Source organism: Acanthochromis polyacanthus, chromosome 15 (genome assembly GCF_021347895.1).
Source record: "Acanthochromis polyacanthus isolate Apoly-LR-REF ecotype Palm Island chromosome 15, KAUST_Apoly_ChrSc, whole genome shotgun sequence".
NCBI lineage: Eukaryota > Metazoa > Chordata > Actinopteri > Pomacentridae > Acanthochromis > Acanthochromis polyacanthus.
In genome coordinates this window covers 25,637,570-25,661,108 of record NC_067127.1, presented here as the reverse complement: position 1 = coordinate 25,661,108, position 23,539 = coordinate 25,637,570, and the positions used below count along the sequence as shown (strand labels likewise).

Below are 23,539 nucleotides of genomic sequence, written 5' to 3'. Positions count from 1 at the left end.
CTGAACGTGCCCCTAAGTGTTTCTATTTTTTCTATTGTTATTTTTATCTGATTGCTCTGTTTTTATTACATGATTGTCATCTTAAATGTAGCACTTTGAGATTTATGCCTAAATGAAAAGTGCATAACAAATAATTTTATTATTATTATTATTATTATTATTATTATTACCACTGGGAAATCAGCCTACCTTAGCATAAGACAATGAGCAGGAAAAATTAACCAACAATCACCTCTGAATCTCACAAATTTCAAATCAAAATTGAATCCATCTGTCTTTGGCTATACAGCACATACACCAATCAGGCATAACATTCTGACCATTGACAGGTGAAGTGCACCAACACAATATCATGCAGGTGGTCATAATGTTATGCCTGATTGATGTATGTCAGATACAGCTGCTAGTTTCAGTATACGGCCATTGCTGTAATTCCAGCAAACAGTTCACACTAAAAACAGCAGTAATGCAATGTAACTTAGGACACTCAAGTGCAGTACTTAAGTACAAATCATTAACTGAAACTCATTTAAGTACTCTGATTTTCTGCTACATAATGCTTCTACTTAACTACATTTGATTATACTTTTAAAGCAAAATCTTTAAATTATTTGACTTCACTACAAAACCACATTCATTAATTTATTCATTTTTTGACATTTAAAACTGGAACACACTGAGATATGAATGTTGTTATGCATTAAACTACTCAACTGTATATACATTAAACTTCCTCCACCTCAACCAGGTAAGACTTTAGAAGACTAATACAGAAAGCAAGTCAGTGGAGGCAGTGTGAGTATATAAACAGGTACCTGAGTACTTTTAAGTCTGCTCCTCTAGTGCATTTTTTTCTGATAGCTCTGTACTTCACATAGGCAAAATTATGAATTATTGAATGAATTATTATGAATGTTAGATCTGACTATTTTTCAAGTGAAATACTGCTACTTTACTGATGGAAAAGCTCCCAAATCTTTTTCCATCACTGATCTTACAATCAAGCCTTGTTCTTTATAGGTTTTGAGTATTTGCATTAAACATATATACTATTTTGAGAGCAGATCCTAAAAGTACAGCTGCTGTTTGGCTTGTAAGTGGACATCTGAATCTGAACACACTACACACAAAAAGGCAATGTTGACTTTCTAACTCTAATTCATACATTAAAAAATGAATCATCACTATAAGACAGTTAATTAGCCAGGTCGACACACAGATATACAAATACAGAGACATCCCAATATCTCAGAGGAGATACCTACTAGATTCTAATGGAGGGTGGGGCGTGTCGGGGATTCTTGGGATATCACTGAAAAAGAAACAGCAACAGCACATCAGACACTCTCATACTGGCATCTACACTGGATTAAATAATGTTAAAAATAAAACTGGCATACAAGCACACATGCATAGACAGAGTAGTTATTACGCAGGGTGACAGTAGCACTGGAATTGAAAGTTATCTGGATGCTCAGATTATGTGGTTAAAAAACATGGCAAAGAAAAAGGGGAGATGTGAGTAGCTCTTCTCGAGACTGGAGTGTTTCCCAGACTCTTTCAAACATTTGTGATGGCCCAATCATGAGTTAAAATGATAATAGCTGGAAACCAATAGCTCAATTCTGACCACACCACCGTCTTTTCTCATCAACCATCACCCATGGGAAACACCAGAATCCACTGCTCCAGTTCGATGTAACACAAAGTAAACATGATGATCTGTGCAACACTTATCAGAGTAATTTCTCGTTTTAAATTTAAACTTTAAAAAGGGAAAATCTTTAACATCTTAAAACTGCAGCCCCACCACTGATACACGAAGGTTTGTGTTAAAATGTAGCACAGAAGGAAGTAGTGCTAAAAAATCTAACATCACCGATGGGGCAACAAACTGATAGTCAACAAAATATTCCTTAAATCATTCACTTCGTGTCTAAGAGTTACAGGTGGGTATAGGAAGATCATACCGCTCACATGTCTCTGTATTTAGTGTAGAGCTGGAATCTAGACCGTTAGCTTGGCTAGCTCAGTTTAGCATAAAGACTTTAACAGCTAGGCTAATCACAACCCAGCTCCTGCTCTGTACTGAATGTACAACCATGAGAGTGAAATCATCTTCTTTTTGAAGTCTAGGACAGAAAGAAAGTTTTTATATTTCAATTTTAGTTTTAAATTCAAATATTACACTGATAAATGTTCCACAGAACATAGGTTGCTTTGTAGCCCATTCCAAACTCAAAAATTGTAAACATGTAAATGAAATAAAACAAATATAGCTTGCTTTATGAATCCCAATGTCCCAACTTGAATCCCTAAGAACGAAAGTAACAGGTATACTGTATGAGCAGGATTTTACTTTTGGATCCTCAGACTTCACCAGAAATGAAAAAGAGGAATTGCAGATGTTGCGCAAAAGGTTTCAAAGCTTGCAAAAGCATTGCTACAGTCATGGGTGTTTCCCATTGGCCATTTTGCATCCCATCACTGAACTCCAGTTTAATTTAGATGGCAAGAATAAAATACAAATATTTTCACAAAAATCTGAGCTTCCATCAGTTGACATCGCTAATAAGCAGGATTCAAGGATGTTCATTTTGGGATGCAAAATTGCTCAAGCAAAACTAAAGGTGTTTCCATAAGCGTGAAAAGATTAAAGGAGTCCTAATAAAATGTGCAGATTACTTACTGATATTTTCTATACACCCTTCGTGAGTGTTTGGGGAGAAATTAATACATTCAACTTTTTTTTCCATTAAAAGCAAATGAGGTTAAAATTTAAAATATGAGAAAGTGTACAACAGAATTCACATTATACATCTAATCCTTGATCACATGGTATGAAATGTTTGATTCAAATGTGTAAAATGCCACCGTAGTGCTGTCTATCCGTTTCAAAGGATTTCAAAGGATTTTCAGTTAAGTTACCTTCCAGTTAATTTTATAGAACCATTTCTTATAATCTGTATCAAAATATCAGGTTTTCAGCAGTAAATTACACGGAAATGCCCAAAAAGTACAACACAAGTTGCAATCAACTATGAAGGGAATGGAGAAAGTGTCAAAAAAAATCTAGAGGTATACCTGCAAACTTGTTTCTGCCTAACTTTCAGAAACCGGAAAATAAAATGACTCAGTGTTTTACGATTGTCAGTTTTTCTAATAAAAAAAATAAACAAAAAAACATGAAAGAAAAAGGACTATTTTTCACGGATCAAATGCATGATTCTTTTGTATTTTAACAACTCAAATATAACAAACACAGTCTCCACTGTAAAACATTTGCCCCAGTACCTTTATAATCACTACCAAATTCTGTGGACTTTGTTTGGGACTATTTTAGTAATTTACAGCTAAATTATAGGTTACTTCTAAGGAAACAATCAAGACAGCTGAAAAATACAAGGCACTTAATATAAACCATTACCTAATTTTCTAATTCTAATAAAAAAAAGTTTACAGGAAAGAACTATACAATTTGTTATTAACTACAGGGGAATGGAGGCAGTTTTCAGTTTCAGCATTTTGAAATCATAAATCCCAGTGCATTGTTACAGTTAGCTAGAAAGTCTGCAGAAAGTCAGTGAACAGCCAGCCAGCAGAACATGTGAAAACTGTCCATCAGAAAGCACCTAAGTAAGTATACAGAGTGAGTAATGAACAAATATTTCCTTCACTTTAAATAGAGCAGTTCAATCAAGGATTTTTCCCATGTAATTTGGGATAGGCGACATGGTTCTTTCATGAAAACTTCCAAGAAGTTATTATGATATTATTTAGAATATATATACACATCTATAAAGCATATTCTAAGGACACATGATATCTGTTTTTGACGTACAGTGTGACATTTTGATTGGGTTGTAATCTAAGTGTGAAAACAAGACATTTCCAGATAAATCCAGATCTTCTAAAGAGTAACCTTAACCAACTTGCATGTGTATTTCAACTATGTGCAAAAAACTTTCATTTAAGATGGAATAATGAAAGCTTCTTGATATGAGAGCAAAGACATCCACAACATTCTGAAAAGCAGCAGTCAGTAAAACCTCAATCAGCATGGAGAATTTACCTTGATAGACTAGCATCATAATAGAGAACATATAAAGTAGCATTTGATTTTTATAATCACACTTAACACTCTAAAGTGTACAGTCATAATAAGAATAAAATCAAGTCCATCATTTGCAAACAGCGGGCCATTTATGCTACCCTCAAAAATTGTTCATGACCAGCATGGTTGGGTTTTTACAAGACATCAACCAAACATATTGTCTGCAGTCACTGCTTGTCTTTTATGGCGCTTGCAGCTGATTTTATTTGGTCAATAATAATTCACCTTATACCATCCTACAAATAAACGCAAGAGCCTTTTTAAAGGGGACACATGAGACAAATTGGAAATTTCCCGTTCCAAAACTTGGCACACACCAGCAGCAGGTAATGGCTGGCCGTTTTTAATATTTTGAATGCAGCTGCACAGTCACTGTCAGAATACAAATATGTGTCCCAGTCTCTTGTCTTATCTGAGGTCAGCCAATTCTGAGTCAGAGCTTCAGTCAACGCTGCCTAGTAAAAGAAGGGTTAAACTCAAAGCAAAACATAGACTGGTGACTAATGACACTAGAGGGTTGTAATTTTTCTCATTTATGCCAAATATGGCGCTGGCAGCGTATTTAATGTGTTTCATTCCTGACTTACCCAATAGGCCTGGATACCACTAGCTCCACTTGAGGTTCAGCTTGAGACTCCAGGATTATGTTGTAAACTTCCTTCATGGTTGCTCCCGGTAACAGCTTCCCGTTCCACTGCAAAACCTCATCCCCTGAAATCAGACGTCCAGAACATGTGCAGCTGTTTATTACTGAGATTTTACAATAACAACAAACATATTTTACCTCTAGGTCAGCATGAGGGCTGCATACACTGCAAAAACTCAAAATCTTACCAAGTCTATTTGTCTTATTTTTAGTCAAAATGTCTCATCCCACTTGATTTAAGATAAATTCACTTAACAAGTGCCATTTTAACAGATGGAGGGACTTGTTTTAAGACAATGCATCTTAAATATCTTGTTAAGTCAAACAATCTTGAAATTATCTTGCTTTGAGTTGAATTTTGCAAGAAAACTCAAAATAAGTTTAACCCTCGTGTCGTCCTATTGGCCAAATTGACCCGTTATAAAGTTTTAATAAAATGTATTTTTACCGTGAAACTTCTGATGCCCATATTTTCAACATTTTTGGGAAATTTTTAAACATTTTTTGGTGGAAAAAAAGAAATGTTAAAAATGTTTCTTAAGAACATTCACAATTTTTTTGTGAATGTTCTTAAAGAAAATATTAGACGTTTTATTGGTATTATGCAATCACTTTAAATATTTTGGGGATTTTTAAAAGATTTTTATTCATTTTTTGAAAATATTTACAACAATTTTTGCCAAATTTGTTTTGTTTTTTTTTAAATAAAACTTTTAAGGGAAACTTTTAAGGAATTATTGGAATTTTCTTCCTGAAGATTTTTTTTGCAAATTTTCAGAAGTTTGGGGAATTTTTCTGCAGATATTTTTGCATTTTTTTCAGACAAGGAAACACTATTTTTTGGTGCCTGTAAATGAAGACAACAGGAGGGTTAATACATCTCGAATTAGGAGGTTACACAAAAGCGAAAATTTGTCTTTGAGTGGAAAAACTACTACTGTTTTTTTTTCTTAGCATGTCTGGCTTATTTTAAGACACCTAAGCTTCACAATCCTGGTAAAAAAAAAAAATAGCGTAAAGTAAGTTTTCCCAGCTAATTTTAAGATGTTGATATTCTAAATATCATATCTTATTTCAAGACATCTTCCCAAGCCATTTTTCACTTGTTCTATTGGCTGATTTTTTCACTTATTTCAAGGTAAAAGTTCAAAGATCAAAATGCTACCAAATCCTACAAAAAGACTTCCCCACTCAGTCGAAAATCCCAACTGAATGGTCACGAATATACACTACTGTTCAAAATGAGAAATTAGAAAACTTAGAAATTTCCTTACTTGTTAAAGAAAAGATTTTTTTCTCAATGAAGTTGACATTAAATGAATCAGAAATATAGTCTAAGCATTGTTAATGTGGTAAATTACTACTCTAGCTGTAAACGGCTGATTTTTCATGGAATATCTCCATAGGGGTACATGGGTCCATTTCCAGCAACCATCACTCCTGTGTTCTAATGCTACATTGTGTTAGCTAATGGTGTTGAAAGGCTAATTGATGATTAGAAAACCCTTGTGCAGTTACATTAGCACATGAATAAAAGTGTAAGTTTTAAGGTCCTTACACACCGGGTGCGTTTTTTACGTGCGTTTTTTTCGGACGTCAATATTTTTTTTCGAACCTGTATCCTGTCAATACACACGTTCACATCGGCAACGTTTTCTCGCTTTCTCGCTCAGCGATTTTGCGGCATTTATTTTTTCACATCATGGTCGATTTTTCTAAAGTTTCGCATTCTTTGTGACCACTTCTGACCAATCAGATTGCGTGTTGTTGCGACGTCCCATTCACTGGCATATCCAACATGGCTGACCAGCTAATTGTTTACGTGTCGGAGAACCGAGTGCTCTTTGACAAAAAGCACAAAAGTTACAAAGATAACGAGTTAAAGGACAACCTGTGGAGAGTCATTGCGTCGGATCTTGAATATGATGATGGTGTGTGTGTGCTGGAAAGTTTACTAAATGTCTTTGTTTTAATTTTCGTCTATGGTAAGTAACTTTAGCTCGTAAGCTAAGCTGTTGCGATACAACATACTTTTTACTGTCAATTGTGTTGATGTTACAGTCATCAATTAGGTCTTGGTTGTTACCTTATGTTTATGGATTATAGTTTAATGTTGTGCTTACCCAGTACTGGCCCCGACTCACATTACAGTACATGATATCAAGACAGAAACACATCGCAACACGTCTAATCTGAACTGAAAATAATCCGTCCGGTGTTGTGTTTTCTGCTTTTAGTATCTGTGGCATATGGTAGATATTATTATTATTCATGCTTTATAGTTGAAGAAGTGAAGAAGATGTCGAGGAATTTGAGGGACACGTACTTGAGAAAGAAGAGAGAGGAGGGAGAAATGACGAGGAGTGGCCAGGCAGGCGGAAAACAGAAGAAGAGGTGGAAATACATGACGGCAATGACTTTCCTAGATGAAGTCACTTCATTCAGGAGGTTAGCTACAACCCCTTTCAACCTCTAACTGTCAATAGCTTTAATGGTAGAAAGACTGCTGCAGGACAATTTGAAAAGTATCATCAGATATCATTTTCCCGTGATAATCATTTTTATATTTGCTGACCTTTCTTACACGCTCTGACAGCAACTTCCTGCAGACTGCTGTCTAACATTCCACACCATGCTTTATGTTATGAGCAACAGACAGATCCTAACTATTTTACTAAAATGCACAGTACTAATTTCTTGCTGTTCAATAGCACACAGAGCAATCTGGAGGATGGAGAGGAGCAGGAGGTTAATGTGGGTGCACAGGAGCAGGCATCTGACCAGGCAGAGAGTGATGGAGAGGGTGATGCTGTAGCTCCCAGACCAGCCAGGGCAAAGAGAACCTCAAGTGACAGCATGCTTGAGGAGTATTTGAAGAGGAAGGAAGCCAGAGAAGTGCAGAGGAGCAGTGAGAGAGCACAACAGAGAGATGAGGTGACCTTATTTCTGTTGAGTTTGGCACCATCAATGAGGCACCTGAGCCTAGAAAGGCAATCCTGGGTCAAAATTAAGATGCAGGAGATGCAAGTTCCTGATTGGAGCTAGGATGCTCTCTCCAACTTCTTCACCTGGCTCATCATCGTCTGGGTTCTGGTCCCCCTCCGCAGAATGCAGAAAATTGTGAAGAATGCAAGTGGCCTTGATGATACTGTCTACTACTTCAGGGCAGACTTGTATTCTCCGACAGTAGACCCTCCAGCGCTGCGTCAGGATGCCAAAACAGTTCTCCGCTATACGGCGGGCTCTGAAGAGGCGGTAGTTAAAGATGCGCAGATCCTCCTGGAGGTGGCGTCCTGGATAGGGCCGGAGGAGGTAGGGCTTCATGGGGAAGGCCTCGTCAGCCACAATAACGTGTGGCAATGGCCCCAGCTCTGGTGCAGAACGTAGGTGAGATGGTGGTGGGACATCAAGTGTATCTGCCTGGAGGGCTTTGCCAAGCTGCGAATTAGCAAAAATGCCTCCGTCACTGTTGCTGCCAAAAGCCCCAATATCAACAGCAAGAAATCTGTGGTCAGCATCTACTAGAGCAAGCAAAACCACAGAGAATGTGCCCTTATAACTGTGGAATTCTGAGCCTGTGTTGGGGGGTGCCTGGATTACAATGTGTTTTCCATCCAGTGCACCTATGCAATGTGGAAAGTTCCAGCGATCCTCAAATCTCTTTGCAGAATTCATCCACAGCTCCCTATTTGGACGCGGCATGTAGAGTTCTCTCATTTCCTCCCAGATGACACTGCAGGTTTCCCGCACTATCTGAGCAACTGTGGAGGTACCCAGACGAAAACTTGCAGCAATTGTGGTGTAACTGTCACCAGTGCTCAGAAATCTGCAAAAAAGACAATATAACATTTTCATTGTTGTGCTGCTTAACATGAGATCAAGGCAAAGGCAAATGATTTCAGCACCGCGGAAGTGCTCATCAATTTGCTGTCTGCGGTGCTGAAATCGTTCACCTTTACGTATGTTTTGCCATGAATTCATCAAATGTTCCGTTGCTGTTTTTTACAACCTCAACCTCATTTCTGGCAGTAATTATGGTTGTTTTCTTGAACTTGAAGTTGCCAATACTGGTGCTAACTTACATGCTGTTATTCCGGCAGATCTGGCAATTAATGTTTAGTTGTTTATGATGCCAGTGTGCGCAAAGGCGCATGTGCTCTGTGGAGAGCTCCGCTTCAGCTGCTGCTGTGACAGGTCAGTGACACTGGATTTCTGCTTACAATCGGTGATCTCTGAGATTCAGACATGTGTAGGCTTTTAAAGAAACTGTCAGAATGGCGGGGTGTTTCATTTTGTTTTTTTGTGCACGCAGCTAGAACTGTGAACAATCAAACAGAACTTTCCGCTCATTAAATCCGCACATTATAAACAACTGTTGCTTACCTCAGACACACGGCCAGTCGCTGCTCCGGATCAATCGGCTCCCTGAAATTAGTCCTTTGCTTCTTCAAACTTGGAGCTAGCTGTTTCAGAAGAACCTCAAACTGGCCGACGGACATCCGAAAATAAGTTCTGAAGCGACCGTGGTATAGTTTAAGCTCCTGAACCAAGCAGTGGAACTCACCAAGTTCTCTTCTTTTTTGTAGTATTGGGTGCTCCCATGTGCTGCGCTTCTTTTTCTTTTTTGAAACTAAAACGAGTAACAATTCGCCATCACTTGAAGTTGAAGTAGACTCCATTTTCGACTGCTCGCTTCCTCCTGGGACGCGTCTTCCTCCTCTTTGGAAAGTCGCAAGAACGCATCGTGCTTGATATGTATGGACAGGTGCATCAAAACTCGCATCCGAATATTTCGCAATTTCGCATCGTTTATTCACATCGCTCCCGGTGTGTAAGGACCTTTAAACGGTGATGTATATATAAAGTATATAGTTTGATTGTTTAAAAGAGTTAGTAATTATCTGAAAAAGCTCATCTGTGACTACGTTTATATGCAGTCAATAACCCTTTCATAACCGGAATATTAGCAATAACCCGGTTGCGTACAGCCATGTAAACACCCGCAAAAACCCAAATATGCTCATATCCAGTTTTTAAAAACCTGAATAAGACCCCTGGGTTACTCCTTTTCTAACCCGAATATCTCGTAATATAAATGCGCACTGGAATATCCCCATAGAAAGAAACATTAATTTGCGTTCTGCGCATGTTTCATCCGAAAGGAATCTTGGTCTTTTGAGTACGGCAACTACTTGTATGCCGCGTCTGGCACGCGACCCACCGGAAATACACAAGGAGAGGTAAACAGACATGGCGAAACCCACACATGGCAGCACAGCGCCACACTTTTGGAGCGAGGAGGAAACAGACTACTTTGTTAGCATTGTGAAAGACATGAATATAATGTCTGTCATTGACGGCAGAAAGTAAAAGCAAAGTAAAGTAAAAGCAAAGTAAAGTTCATTATCTATCACGTTGCCGATGCTGCTGCTGTTGTTGTTTTTGTCTTTGGGAACAGGAAGAAGAAACGGAAATGACGCAGTTTGCGTCATGACGTTGTCTGTGCGTCCCGGGTTGGATGGGAATATCCCAATTGATTACGCTGATTATGTAAACAGGAGTAACTCTGTTTAGGCATGTAAACGGGTTATTCCAAATGTTTCAGAAACCGGAATATTGACCTTAACCCGAATATTAATGGCATATAAACGTAGTCACTGTAGTTTTTAGCATGGAGGTAGACAAGGGACTATTTGGCACAGAGGGAGAAGTTATAGTATGATCTTGAATCATTTATGAGATTGGTAGACATTTACAAAAACATGCAACAGTGTCAGCCCTGTGCTTTTTAAGTCACAACCATAAAACTGGGGGGGGGGGGGCACCATGAAATGCATCTATTTCAGACATTTTAGGAAAGAAAACAAAATACAAGAGTTTTCAGGAAATGCCAATGAAGACATTTCCCAGTGTAAGCACTTTGCAAATAGCTTTGACTGCTGTGATGGTTTAGTCTGTACCTGCTCTGAGATGTCCCACCACGTCAGCCAGGCTTCCTTTCTTGACTTTGGTGATGAAGGCACCTAATCTCCCTGACTCTGTTACTCTGCCTCCCACTACCTAAAAGGAAACAGACAGAGAGAGGAAGGGAGGTGAAGTCCTTTGTACCAAATAGACAAAATCACAAGTATACATGAGTAACTTTTTGCATGTCTGTATCCTCTGACCTTTAACCCCAGCAAAGCGCCGGCTTCTTTAGGCATGGTGGCGCTCCTCTTGCTGAGGGTGATTCGTCCAATCAGATGGTCTCCCTCTTTTGACGGCTGCCAGGTTACAGGATGCTGGAGCAGGAAAAAGGAGATAGATTCAAAGATGGACTAAGTGACACTCAGAACACATATACAAAACTTGAAATGTATGTAAGCATAAACCACAAGCACAAAAAGAAGACACAAATGTGGTACTACTAAAGAAATATGAGCTTGTTAGAATTCTACAAGCCTTTTAATCCTTAGTAGCACTTGTCTCTTAGCTGCAAAAAGTTTTCCTTTTAATATAGTCATTACACATTCATATGGATTTATTAATAATGTGGCTAAATGCAGGTCTGATCATGTCCGGAATAGTTTGCAGTGTGATAAAAAATATTGTCAAATGCAAATTATTAAAGCTACATGAGGAAAATTAAAATTATTCAAAGCTTAACAATTGCCTACATACCATACTGCACATAATCATATATAAAAGTCAATTTAATGAAAGGCAGAAGTCACTGTGTGCTCACTTAAGAACTGGGATGTCCTTGCTAGCTCATGTCCTTGTGTTGGGGTAACAATAGTATTAATGAAGAGCAGATGACTTTATGTGGTCATCATGATCTGAGTCTTTGGAGAATAACTTTCTCATGCGTACTGAGAATATAGCGTCAAAAGTCAATTAAAGACTCCTGATTGGTTGTCTTAAGGTTATATGTAATGCTGTCCCTTGCATGAGGTCCTTTCAGATTTTGCCAACATTTATTGAAAATGCATGACAGTTAAGACGGAAAAGACTTCATCCATCACAACAGGACAGTTCTCCCCTGCAAACTGAAAGTTTAGACCAAAAAAATTAAGCACGTTAGAGGACTACACATGTACTTATAGAAGTGGAATTACATCCACTAATTACCATTATGCCAACAGACCTGTCTTGCTTAACCATTTCTCTGGGACCGTTCCCTGTACAGATGCATTTTACTGTATTTTATTGTATCCAGTACAAACAAAAAAAAGGGATGAGACCTACTCTAAAGAACTCTGGAAACAAGTGGCGCAAACTGCTGAATAATGTAAGAATGAGCCAGAACCTACATCCAAAAAAAGAAACTAAATGCTGGATGGACACAGTGTGATGAGTCAACTAGGTGGTGTCCTGAGCAGAACATTTTCATTCCAGTTTTACATGTACTTATCTTTTGTAATATACATTGTAAGCATCCTATGAGCTTTAACAGCAATTAAGATTTTAAACAGATTTTAAACAGTTGAGGGTTATATAAGAAAAACCTTATTATACTGTACATAAGTTATCAAGTACTTCTACAAGGCAGTCCTACCTAAGCAAATAAGAGTGATTGATCAAAAAAAAAAAATCTGACCTATCAGATTCATCAGCCAACAACTGGCATGAATTAGGGGTAAGATAATGTTTCCCTTCATCTGATTACAGTAGGTTTATACTGGACTGAAGGATGTGAACATTTGCAGCAAATTCCTAGAAATACATTTGCTAGTAAGTAAATACATTTTTTTTTTAAATCATACAATGATGTTAAAATAGGTTTTCTCTCCATAATCATGAATGCACATAATACATCAGTAAACTAGTTTTTATGCTTGCTGTGGCTATAAACATCAAAGGTCTGGTAGTTTGTTCCTGGGAACATGCTGCACAAGAAGTCATGAGTTTCGCAGTAGTGGAGTCTTTGGAATACATGGGTAACTAAGCACGTGTAGTAACTAGCAAGTACGTGTAGCAGAAAGATAGCAAACGATGGGAGCAAAGCAGCAGAGGGACTGACGTGATGACTACCTGACAGCAGCCACGGTAATAACACATACTGTATATGCACATCAGTGTTGGCACACCTAGTACTCCCTTTGATATAAAAAAAAAAACTAAATAAATTGAGCTCCTTCTCGGTGATTTAAAAACTCGTGTGCTGAATATGAAAAGCAACGAAATAGAAATAAAAACCAGTGACTTACATGAAAAACATTGGGGTCATGTGGGAAGCCCTCCCAGTCGCCTGCAAGAGAAAAGAGACTGGCTCAGACGCTGCAGATGAAGCGGCAGAAATGACAACCTCCTTCACAACACACACACATACAGCAGACACTGTATACACAGCACATACCGGCCTGCGTCCTCTCATACACAGCTCAGCCAAATTTGGGGGCTCTTTAGAGGGCATTTGTTTATAGTGGAGAGGGTTAAGTTTATTGAATATTTAAGCGTGGGCTGGAATTAGAAATGTATCACCGCAGCGGCAGCACTCAGCCTAAAAAGTCGTCCGCCGAGACAGAGATGATGCCAGAGGATAGCTAAGCTTTTTAAAATGCTTTAAATCCCTCACAGATACTTTACAGATTAGATGTCGTGGATTTACTCCAGGGGGTAACCCAGCGATGTGAGGCTAAATAAAAACTTTGGTCACATATGACCTCATAGGATCATCACTGTGAAGCAACCCACAATCTATTAATATGGCAGAGAAGCCTTTAATAATACATTTTTCACATTAACTAACCAGAGAGCAACAATTACATACGTACTGTGTATGTGTTAAAGTAAAATTAGCTAATGTGCTAGTGAAAATGAAAAAAAATAATTCTTTATCATTATTTGGTTTTATTTTTCTCTCTTTAAATTTTAAATTACTAACAGAAACTTAAAAAACAGAATTGTGATATTTTTAATTAAGCTAAGCAAGTATATGTTTTAAGCCTTTGCTCTATAATTGAACTAAATCTTAACATTCTTAAATTTTTTTCCCATTTCAACAATATTCAATAAATACAAAAAGAAAAGAGATATACAAGGAAAAAGAAAAGGGGAATGATACAGAGCAAATAGTCTGGCCAGCTGAGAATCTCACCGCGGACTTGCTGCTCATTTGTCCCTATGCAGTTTGCACTGAACCTCTCAGTGTTGGGGGGCCCAAATCTATAGATCCTACCCTGCTAGAAAGTTACCAAATCTGACTAATAAATAGACTGTTTTCTAAATATGCATAAAAGTTCATTCAGGACCTTGGAAAGAGCGGTTTGACTAAACATTATCAGCTCATGCTCGACTGCTGAAACCCTCAAAGTGCTGTGCAGCCTCTGAGCTTCTCATGGCAAATGACCAACTCCATCTGAAGAGGAAGACAGTGTAATACTGATGAAAGCTCCGAAAGCTAAAGAGGGGATCTTGAGTGAGGATTGTTTTTAAATTACATTGTTGTAAGATACTATAATTTGGGAAGTCGCATAGTTTCAGTTCAGTTCTATAATGCTACAATATACGATATGTATACCAACACATTCCAATGAGAATTTTGTTGAATGATCTCTTTCTCTGAATATTTTCAGCCTGTGGTTCAGCTCTCGTGCTTTCGTCCAAATCCAACAGCCTCCACTGTGCACATGGGCCGGCGGGCGGTGCTGCAATGTGTGTCGGACCTCAACGACACTGTTATGACACGGAGTAAAACAGAGCCAAGCGTTCCTAGGAGCCAGGAGGCTATGAGGTTAATGAGTTGTGACAACTTATAGTGACATTATGTAATCTTAAAGCAAACGCTCTGGCGATAGACAACCCCAGTTCTAAGTTTCATGACTCGAGCACGAATGTAATTTTGAGCAGTGAGTGAGCTGTATGGGTGTGTGTGTTTTCTTGTGTTTCTACAAAGATTTGAAAGAAAAAGAAGAAGCGATCAGAGTCACCATAGGGTCAGGAAACCATGTGCAGTCACTGGGTATGAACACTGGGTGCTATCGGACTTTGAAAGTTAATAAACAGATAGTTTGATGTAAGAGTCACCATCTGGATATTTTGAATCTGGACATAAGTAGCAATAAGTGGATCAGATCTTTTAAAAAAGAACACCATGCGGTATAAAAAGTCTTTCAACTCGCAATTAAGCCCATAAACCTATTGGGAAAATACTTACTGAGGTACCAGATTTAGTGAGATGTAAAGTAATTCCCTCACAGATTTTTATACAGTCTGAAATCTTTACGACACTAGAAGAGTCGCCTCCTGGCTGTTACAAAGAATAAAGCTGTAAAGTCCCTCGGTGTTGCCTTCAATTCTCAGACCTAGTAGACCTTGGTCTACTTCCGTCTTCTACATACAGTCTATGAACCCAAACCTAGCTAATATATAAAATGGACTACCTGCACGTTAACCAGTAATGTCAATTTAAAGTCAAGAGATGGTTCCCTCCTCAGAAAAGTAACACTCTAATAATAGTTAAGGAAGAGTTTGGCTTTTTCTTTTTACATGCCCTCTAAATGAATGGATTAAACTGCATGTGTTTGCCCAAAATCAGCTGCAAGCCTTGCATGATTGCTAGATATGTTCAGGTATCTAGCTTACTGCCCACATAAAGAAGACAGCATTCACATTCTCATCATTTCCAAGTTACCGCATTTACCAGTCTACTACTTGAAAAAGTATTCATGACAACACTCCAGTTGTTATCACTGCTGAAATTTTTTCTGCTCTAAAGTATTTTTGACTTGACATAATGTAATACAGAAAGGCTAGCAAAATCAAGCAGACACAATGCTTTTCATTAGCCAATGTTTGTTAAGATAATTAAAAATTTAAATTTTATAGATACTGTGCATTATCTAACAGGGTATGGTAAACTAGACCTGGATGCTATCAGAGTTTAAGCTAAGCTATGTGCAGGATATCGTTATTAGGCTGAAACCTCTCAAAAGGAAGGACTCGGCACTTCGGTAGCTCAACAGGTTGAGTGGGCGACCCATCAACAGTGGCTATAGTTCCCAATGCAGTGATGGTAACTCAGTGGTAAAAGTATTGAAAGCAGAACAAATCAGGCATTTAACTGAGGAAAAAATTAAGCTAGTCTTTAAAAGAACAAAGATACATTCTGACAGTTATTTTTTTTATAAAACCACACATCTTTAGGTTTTGAACTCTTGGTCTAACCAAAGAAAGCTATTTAAGGATTTCACTTTGAGATGGAAACCACTGGTAATATTTCCAAACTCATAAACCTGATTAGAATTTGTTAAAAAGCATCTTTAAAAAAAGCTGCCCAGTTCAAGAACAAGATCCTTTGGAAAGATGAAATGAAGACATACTTGTAGCAGAGTGATGGGGAGAGCAGCATATAAAGCAAAATAGGAAAGAGCCATGATCTAAAGCACCACATCATCTGTCAAACATGGTGGAAGCAGTGTTACAGCATGTGCATGTATGGCTGTCAATGGAACTGGGTCACTGCTGTTTATTAATGATGTGATGGCTGATACAAGCGGCAGGATGAACTCTGAAGTTTACAATTTTTGTTCTGCTCTGATCCAGTAAAAGACTGGCCAGGATGTCATCTTAAAATACAGATGGACACTGACCTGAAACAAACTGCCAACGCAGCTCAAGTGCTTCTTAATACTAATAATTGGAACGGAGGTAAGAGGCCAACGGAGGTAAGAGCTCACGTTGGCTGACCTCAACCAACGTGAGCTGCTTTTCACTGAAGGACAACAAAACCGAAGTCAGAAACAGCCACAAACAAACACTAACTGCAGGTGACTGTAGTAAACAGCTGAGGAACAATCTCAATGGAGGAAACTCAGTCTTTGGTGATGTCCATGGCTCCCATACTTCAGGCAGCAATTAACTGCAAAAGACTTGTGGTAGTATACAATCAGCGTAACACGGATGTGACGCACAAACAATCGACCTTGAAGTCCATGTAGTCCAAACAACAATGGCATGCAGTCGAGAAAGCGTCGCAGTGAATGATTACTGCCATTTTTGTCACAAAAATCTGCGAATGCATGGGGTACTCTCAAGTACAACACTTATTTTTGAAAAGGCTACGCAACAAAAGACTCGTTCCGAACGATTAGTGGTGTTAGGAATAACTTTGTTAATGTTTGTGTTTGGTTACGGGAGGTGCGCAGGTGTTTTATGGGTAATCCAGGTGCTGAAGATGACGCAGCATTAACTCCCACCTCCCGTGCTATGATTGGTCGTACCAAACTTTCCCGGGAGGGAAACGCGATTCAATTCGCCCAATGCCAAACTTATTCTCCTGTATCTCCTAACATGGAGATAGGAGATTACATGGAGATTCAGTTTGGATTTTCCAAGCTACATATTACCAAGTAGATGAGAATTTTCAGATTAAATTAAATTAATTAAGGTTAAAAACATCTGGGATGAGTTATAAGGTGAAAGTTGTGAATCAGCGCTCACATGTACGGTGTATGTAGTGCTTTTCCTCCTTATCAAGGATGAGTTAGTCCTATGTGTTTGTATGTAGAAGGATACAATGCACTTACTGTGTGTGTGTGTGTGTGTGTGTGTGTGTGTGTGTGTGTGTGTGTGTGTGTGTGTGTGTGTGTGTGTGTGTGTGTGTGTGTGTGTGTGTGTGTGTGTTTTCCTGCACTGATCTTTCAATGATTTACATGCCTGGAAGCCTCTCAGCTGCCAGCAACCACATCTCAGGGCTGACCCGGTCTCAGTCTCAAGCTAAAAAAGGAAGCGGCGTCTCGCTGCCACAGCGATGTGTTTAAAACCTGGCCTGACAGAACACTCTGATCCTAAACCTCCACTTGATGGATGTCACAGCTTCTGGTCTGGGTCCAGGCTGGTGCTGCTGCACCCTCTGCTCCAAAGAATGCACCACACTTCATCGTTGTCAGCTTCCGGTGAAAGTGAATGAAAGTTCAGTGTAGCAGGAGTATGGCTACAGTGAGATACAGTGTTTGCTTTGTACTGTCAAGGTTATGAGGTAGTGATTAAAACAACATGAACTATCATGTAATTGAAAATAAAAAGAGCCAACTCTGACTCTGAATATGTGAACGTTAAAAGGCAATAAAATTTACTTTTAGGTTTACAACAGAACCTTCTTCACTTGGCTCAACAATATGATCATTCAATGTATATATATAAAAAATTGACCAATATGTTTAATGAACAAAATGCATCCTCAAAGTGTACAAATCGTTTTAGATCACAAATTTTCTTGGAAAGTGTAAATCAACAAGATAAAGTGTGCAGCTATGCTAGCTGCTCTGCATCATACCATGAGCACAACATCAATCTGAAGACCTAATCTCTTGTGGGTTTATGAAGTGTAACTTGTCAGCCTAGCATGTTAGCACGCTATCATTTGGAAATACAATTCACAGTTTAAGTTGAAGAAGGCATAATTAGTTTTGCAGGTATGTGGACTACAACACAATATAACAAAATGTAAACTCAGAGGATCTTCAATGTTCAAAAAAGTGTAAATCACTATTCCACCAACAGTAGTATCTGCAGCAACAGTAAGTCATAAAGTGCTGTATAGTTATAACTTAGCTGGGATTATTTCAGAACAGTGTCACAAGATTTAAGAACTAATTTTGATTCCATATGAATTCTCTGAATTGATCACATATGTAGGTTCCTTTAAACAGATAAAAGGCTGAAATCCTAACTTGACATGATGATCACTGAGGGCCATTTTCAACTGATAATAAAAGTACAATACATTTTTAAAAATTGCATAAAAATGTGTTTTTGCACTCTCACACACACAGTTTATTAAAATCTAACATTACAGACATCAAAATCACAGATACTTTATCTTGTCTCTGAAATATTGCCCAGCTGTAACCACAAGCCTTATTCAGTGAAATTGTTTCTTTGCATATAGCACTGCAGCAAACCTGTAACAGGATTGGACTGGTGATCAGAAGGAAGAATTAAACTGAAATATTGCTTTACCTGTAGCTATTCATTAATTGTTTGCATTATTCCTTAACACAGTTGGACACATAGGAGCAAGCTGAATGCCTTGGAATGGTTAGCAGTGAAGTGACAGAACCCAGCTTGGACATGACAAGGTTAGAGTGTAAACAGTTGTATGTTCTCAGGCTGGGGGACATAGTTGGCTATGTGAGGCCGCACAAAGTCAACCCTGGGGTCAAGCTGCCCCATCGAAGACACACTAACACACACATGCATGTACGCTCAGTGTGGGATTGTCCTCCCTGGGGGCCAAGCTGAAAACAATATAATAATATGGTATACATGAAAACATTCAGATACGCACACATTGGTTTGCAGACTTGTTAATATGTTTACTGCAAAGCTGTTCACTTTGACATTGTAACTGCCAGCTATAGCCTGCTGCATGCTCTGTACAGAAACATAAGAGATGATTGCAGGAGCTGCAGTGTCTCAGCAAACACAAACAGGTAACACATTTCAAATGCTGAGCTTAGAAAACTGAGAATGTTATCAAGTAGATTGATGTGTACCACTTCATGTTTTAGCACTTTATACAGAAGTGATGATCGGTGTATAAATACACTCCCAATCAAAATCTTAAGAGCAGTTTAAAACTTGCAAGAAATTGCATTTTGCAGTGTTGGATCCTAAGACGGTTCTAAGTCGAGCTTTAAAATGCAGAAGGAAGATACGGGAGCGAGAGAAAAAAAAACTGAGTGAGCAATTTATTGAAAACAAGAATTAAATTGAAATAGGCTGTTCATCAGCTGAGCAAAACTTTGAGACCATCACTCAACACCCCCCCTGCCCCCACCAAAAAAAAAAAAACACCCTCAAAACAGAAACATAAGTGTCAAAAAAAAAAGAGTCAGTAATGAGTAGCTCCACCGTTCTTCTGGATCACTTTAAAATTTGTCTAGGCATGTACGATGCAAGTGTTTCCAGGAGGCTGGTGGGAACGTTGCTCCATGTGGTTAAGATGGATTCAGGAAGGGCCTCCACTGTCTGGAACTGATGTCCATTTTTGTAGACTGTTCTTGCCATCCATCTCCAAATCTTCTCAGTTGGTTTTAGATCAGGGGAACACACAGGATGGTCCAAAAGAGTGATGTTATTCTCCTGGAAGAAGTCCTTCATCAGGCCGGCGTTGTAAACTGCAAGCCCTCAGCCATGGAGGACGCCCACTGCAACATCTCCACATAGCCAGCCGCTAAGACAACCTGAAGCTCCATTGTTCCATTGAAGGAAAAAGCACCCCAGATTGTGATGGCACCCCCTCCATTGTGCTGTGGCGAAAATATTTTCAGTGGGTTCTCCTTGTCATGCCAGTAAAGTTGGAAGCCATCAGGACTGTCAAGGTTAATTTTTTTTCTGGTCAAAGAACAAAACTTTCGTCCACGTTTAAATGTCCTAGGTACGGTGCTCCTTGCAGAGTCCTAATGGGCAATTTTGTGCAAAATGTAATTTCTAGAAATTTTTCAACTGGTCTTAAAATTGTGATCAGGAGTGTATATAGCATGAACCTGCAATGTTTACCCCAAGTACTGAGTTACATCAGACCAGCCTTACCTGTTGTAATCAGTGAATACACTCAGTTAAAGTAGAGAGATGCCCCCAAACTCACAGAGTGTAAATAAGGAAAGTGGACTGAGACTAAACAGTTCTCTCTGCTTCTTACATTCACCTCCCATGATACAGTGTTCAGTGGGAGCGTTCAATCACACACACACACACACACACAGAAAATGCAATGCTTCAGTCCTTATAAACACACATACCACATTAACCACAAGAAATAAATGACTACCAAACATTAGTTTTTAAAGTATAACTACTGTGGCACTGAATCCTGGTTGAAAAGGTTATGAAAGGATCAACAGATGGATATTCTATGTTAGCAAGGTGTTTTAAAAGTGTTCATGACCTAATCAGGATGATTCACGCAGTGAACTGTAGCTGTTGGAGACTTCATAGTCCTGGCTATTTTGCAAAAATGTAATTTAAAAAAAAAAATTCCTAAATTAAACAACATGTTCTCAAGGATCACTCTTTGGACCACATGTTAGCTTCAAGTAATTCTAATTAGGGCCTTGTTAATTGTTTAAGTGCCTTTTGCTTGCTGATTGGTTTAAAAGTATTTTTTCTGTTCTTTTTTTAAGTCAGTTTGTTACATTATCATAATTGGTAATGCTCACCTACTGCTTACCTAAACCTGTAGTCTTTTACAAGGCTTGTTGTTTATATAAATTGATCAGCAGGCAACCACAGCAATAAAGCTTTTGTTAAGTATTTAGTGGCTCATCATTAAGGGAGTGCATGGTCCCCTAAAGCATGTACAATCCCTCTACATGAAGCCAACATATCTCTTTATGGTTTATTTATTTTTCTCTGTGTCCGCTATGAAAGAAGCATGTTGCTTAAGATATACAGCAATGTCTATTCTATGACAACAATTTATTGCTGTGTCCCACTGAAACACTGCATACTGTATGCACTCATTCTTAACAGGCTTTCAACTGTGTACACAAACTGGAAGAAAAACACTCGATTTTCAAGATATAAACTGGTGTTCCACAATGAATTCCATTGAAGAAAATGAAGTATATTTTGGAAAAGTTTCATGTTTGAGAAGTAGACGTGACAAACAAAAGTTAAGTGATTTTCAATAGCTTTGTGCTGTTAATCTTTGCTTGTAGATATCTATACAGCAAATAAGAATCCTAGACTGTGTGTTATGTTCAATATTAAGCCTGGCTAGTGATGGCTGTTTGGTCGCTCAGAAGCAAGAAGGAAAATTGAAAACATTTTTAGACACCTCAAAATATAGATTTTGTGTGAATATGATCATCCTAATTATTTTTTAAAGCATTCATCAAAAGTAATGTCATTTGAATATGTGTATTTAAAGAGAGAAGTGGCTGTTAAGATTTTTAATGTTGACCCTAAAAGTACTTACTCAGCCTAAGTGCTATACAGCAGTGGTAAGATGGATCATTTCCTCACATTTTTTTGAAAACTGTCTGAGATGTGTCATGTAATGGATGACTACACAGATGAATGAACAGACACATGTCAATACTTTCCATACTCTCTCGCCGAAATCAACAACGGTTTCTTCATGAGCAGAAGGTGATGATTGATATTTTCTCACCTCTTTCGCTGACACTTTCGATCTCGGCATCCTCACAGCTGCTGTACTCAGGCGTGGTCCCTCCTTCTTCCTCTGAACTGCTGAGACTGGCTTGTCTCTTCCCTCCGGCCCCCAGGGCTCGTTTTGACTTGTGGGGACGCGGTGGTGGAGGACGCAGAGATTCTGATTGGTCAGAGCTTAGGGAATCATTGCGCAGCATGGTCTCAGCCTTCTCCCGTTTGGTCCGTCTCACTACAGGTCCCTGGCCGGGTACTGAGCCGGGGCCTGAACCAGAAGGCTCTCGGAGTTCAGGGGGGCCTTGCTGCGAAAGAGTGTGTTCATGCGGCCCACCTACCCCACCCACCGTCCTCTGTCCAGGCCGTGTGCCGTCCCCGACCTCCCCAATGCCCATACCACGACCCTGCCCAGACACAGGGTGGCCCCTGCCTCCAGGAGGGACCTGCCCTGCTTGTCGAGGGGGGCCACCGCTGTGGTCCATGTGGTGGTAACCCCCCTCTTCTGTCCGCCTTACCCCGCCACCTCCACCCACAGGATCATGCTCCAAAGAGCGTCCCTTTGTCAGCCGCCAGTTTTCCCTGCGCTCCCTGGACTCCCCCCGCAGGTCCCGGTCCATGGACACCTGCGTCTGCAGCCTGGGCTGGCCCTGCCGCCGCTCCCCCCCTCCTGCTCCTGCACCACCCCGTCCATTTCTCCTGAGAAGCAATCAGGAGAAATGGAGATGAAGAAAGAAAGTAAAGAATACAAGTGAGATTTGTAGATATGCACTGACAGGCCTGGAAAACTGTTCAGTAAGAAACTTCACAATGGCAGCCTCTGTGACTCCAGTGATATACAGGGCATAGTGACATGAGACATTTCATTTCTGATATTTTATCATTCTGATGTTTGCTAATAGTATCTGTGTTTTTAGTCATATATAGCATATCAAAGAAATGGGAGATTGAAATACCAGATTTACTTTTTTTTGTTTTTTGTCAGAAGGTCAAAGGTCTGTCTCACTGAGGTACTGGAGGAAAGTTCAGAGGGTCACCACATTTTAATGTTCTGGTTAGCATGAAAAGTTAGTTAAAATATTTTTGAAACACTTCAATCTAGTCCAAAGACTCAAAAAAGCATGGTGTGAAAAAATGGTCATGAAAAGTTGACAAACCCTAGGATGACACCTCTAAAAAGCGTGTCTGACAGAGCCTAAAATCCAAACCTATTCTCTTTACAATGGTCTACAGGCAGAAAATATCACATTTGTTGCTTAAAAAAGGTTTAGTGTGTAGTGAGTAGATTAATATTATGTCAACTAAATGATAGAGTAACTGTTTCAGCATTATTCATATTTAGAAAGTAATAATAACAAAATATGGTTAACACATGATGTGTGGAATAGCTTTTTGTTTTTTTAATATGCCTACAATAACTGTTTATGCACATAGAACAAATGACACTGGTGTCATTTTGCATCAGTTATCAGTTCATTCTCAAAGTTTGTCCTCATAGACCTCGCTCTATGAAGTCCCCACCTCAAACCCTGTAAAACTACTCTATGCTATATTGTAATATTGGAAGATTTAACTAGATATGTTCCAAATAGAAAGAAGAAGAACAATGATACAGAAAGTCTTGCACTGCAAGTTAATAGGATTGGTTTCTTATGTCTGTTATGTCTGGAAGCCCTGGATGAATG

General features: G+C 39.0%; 1 protein-coding gene across 15 annotated transcripts in view; it reads right to left on the bottom strand.

Moving 5' to 3' along the window:
* LOC110956487 (regulating synaptic membrane exocytosis protein 1-like) overlaps positions 1 to 23,539 on the bottom strand; it is a 238,001-nt gene that overhangs the window by 28,377 nt on the left and 186,085 nt on the right. For 10 of the 15 annotated variants that reach the window (XM_051959565.1, XM_051959571.1, XM_051959574.1 and 7 more), the window contains 7 exons: positions 21,862 to 22,553; positions 12,950 to 12,990; positions 10,928 to 11,041; positions 10,721 to 10,820; positions 4,702 to 4,825; positions 2,690 to 2,707; positions 1,266 to 1,312 (listed from right to left, as the gene is read on the bottom strand). In XM_051959565.1, coding sequence (XP_051815525.1) covers positions 1,266 to 1,312; positions 2,690 to 2,707; positions 4,702 to 4,825; positions 10,721 to 10,820; positions 10,928 to 11,041; positions 12,950 to 12,990; positions 21,862 to 22,553 — 1,136 coding nt within the window. The remainder of the gene's footprint in view (positions 1 to 1,265; positions 1,313 to 2,689; positions 2,708 to 4,701; positions 4,826 to 10,720; positions 10,821 to 10,927; positions 11,042 to 12,949; positions 12,991 to 21,861; positions 22,554 to 23,539) is intronic. The other 5 variants (XM_051959569.1, XM_051959570.1, XM_051959578.1 and 2 more) reach the window with 2 other exon arrangements.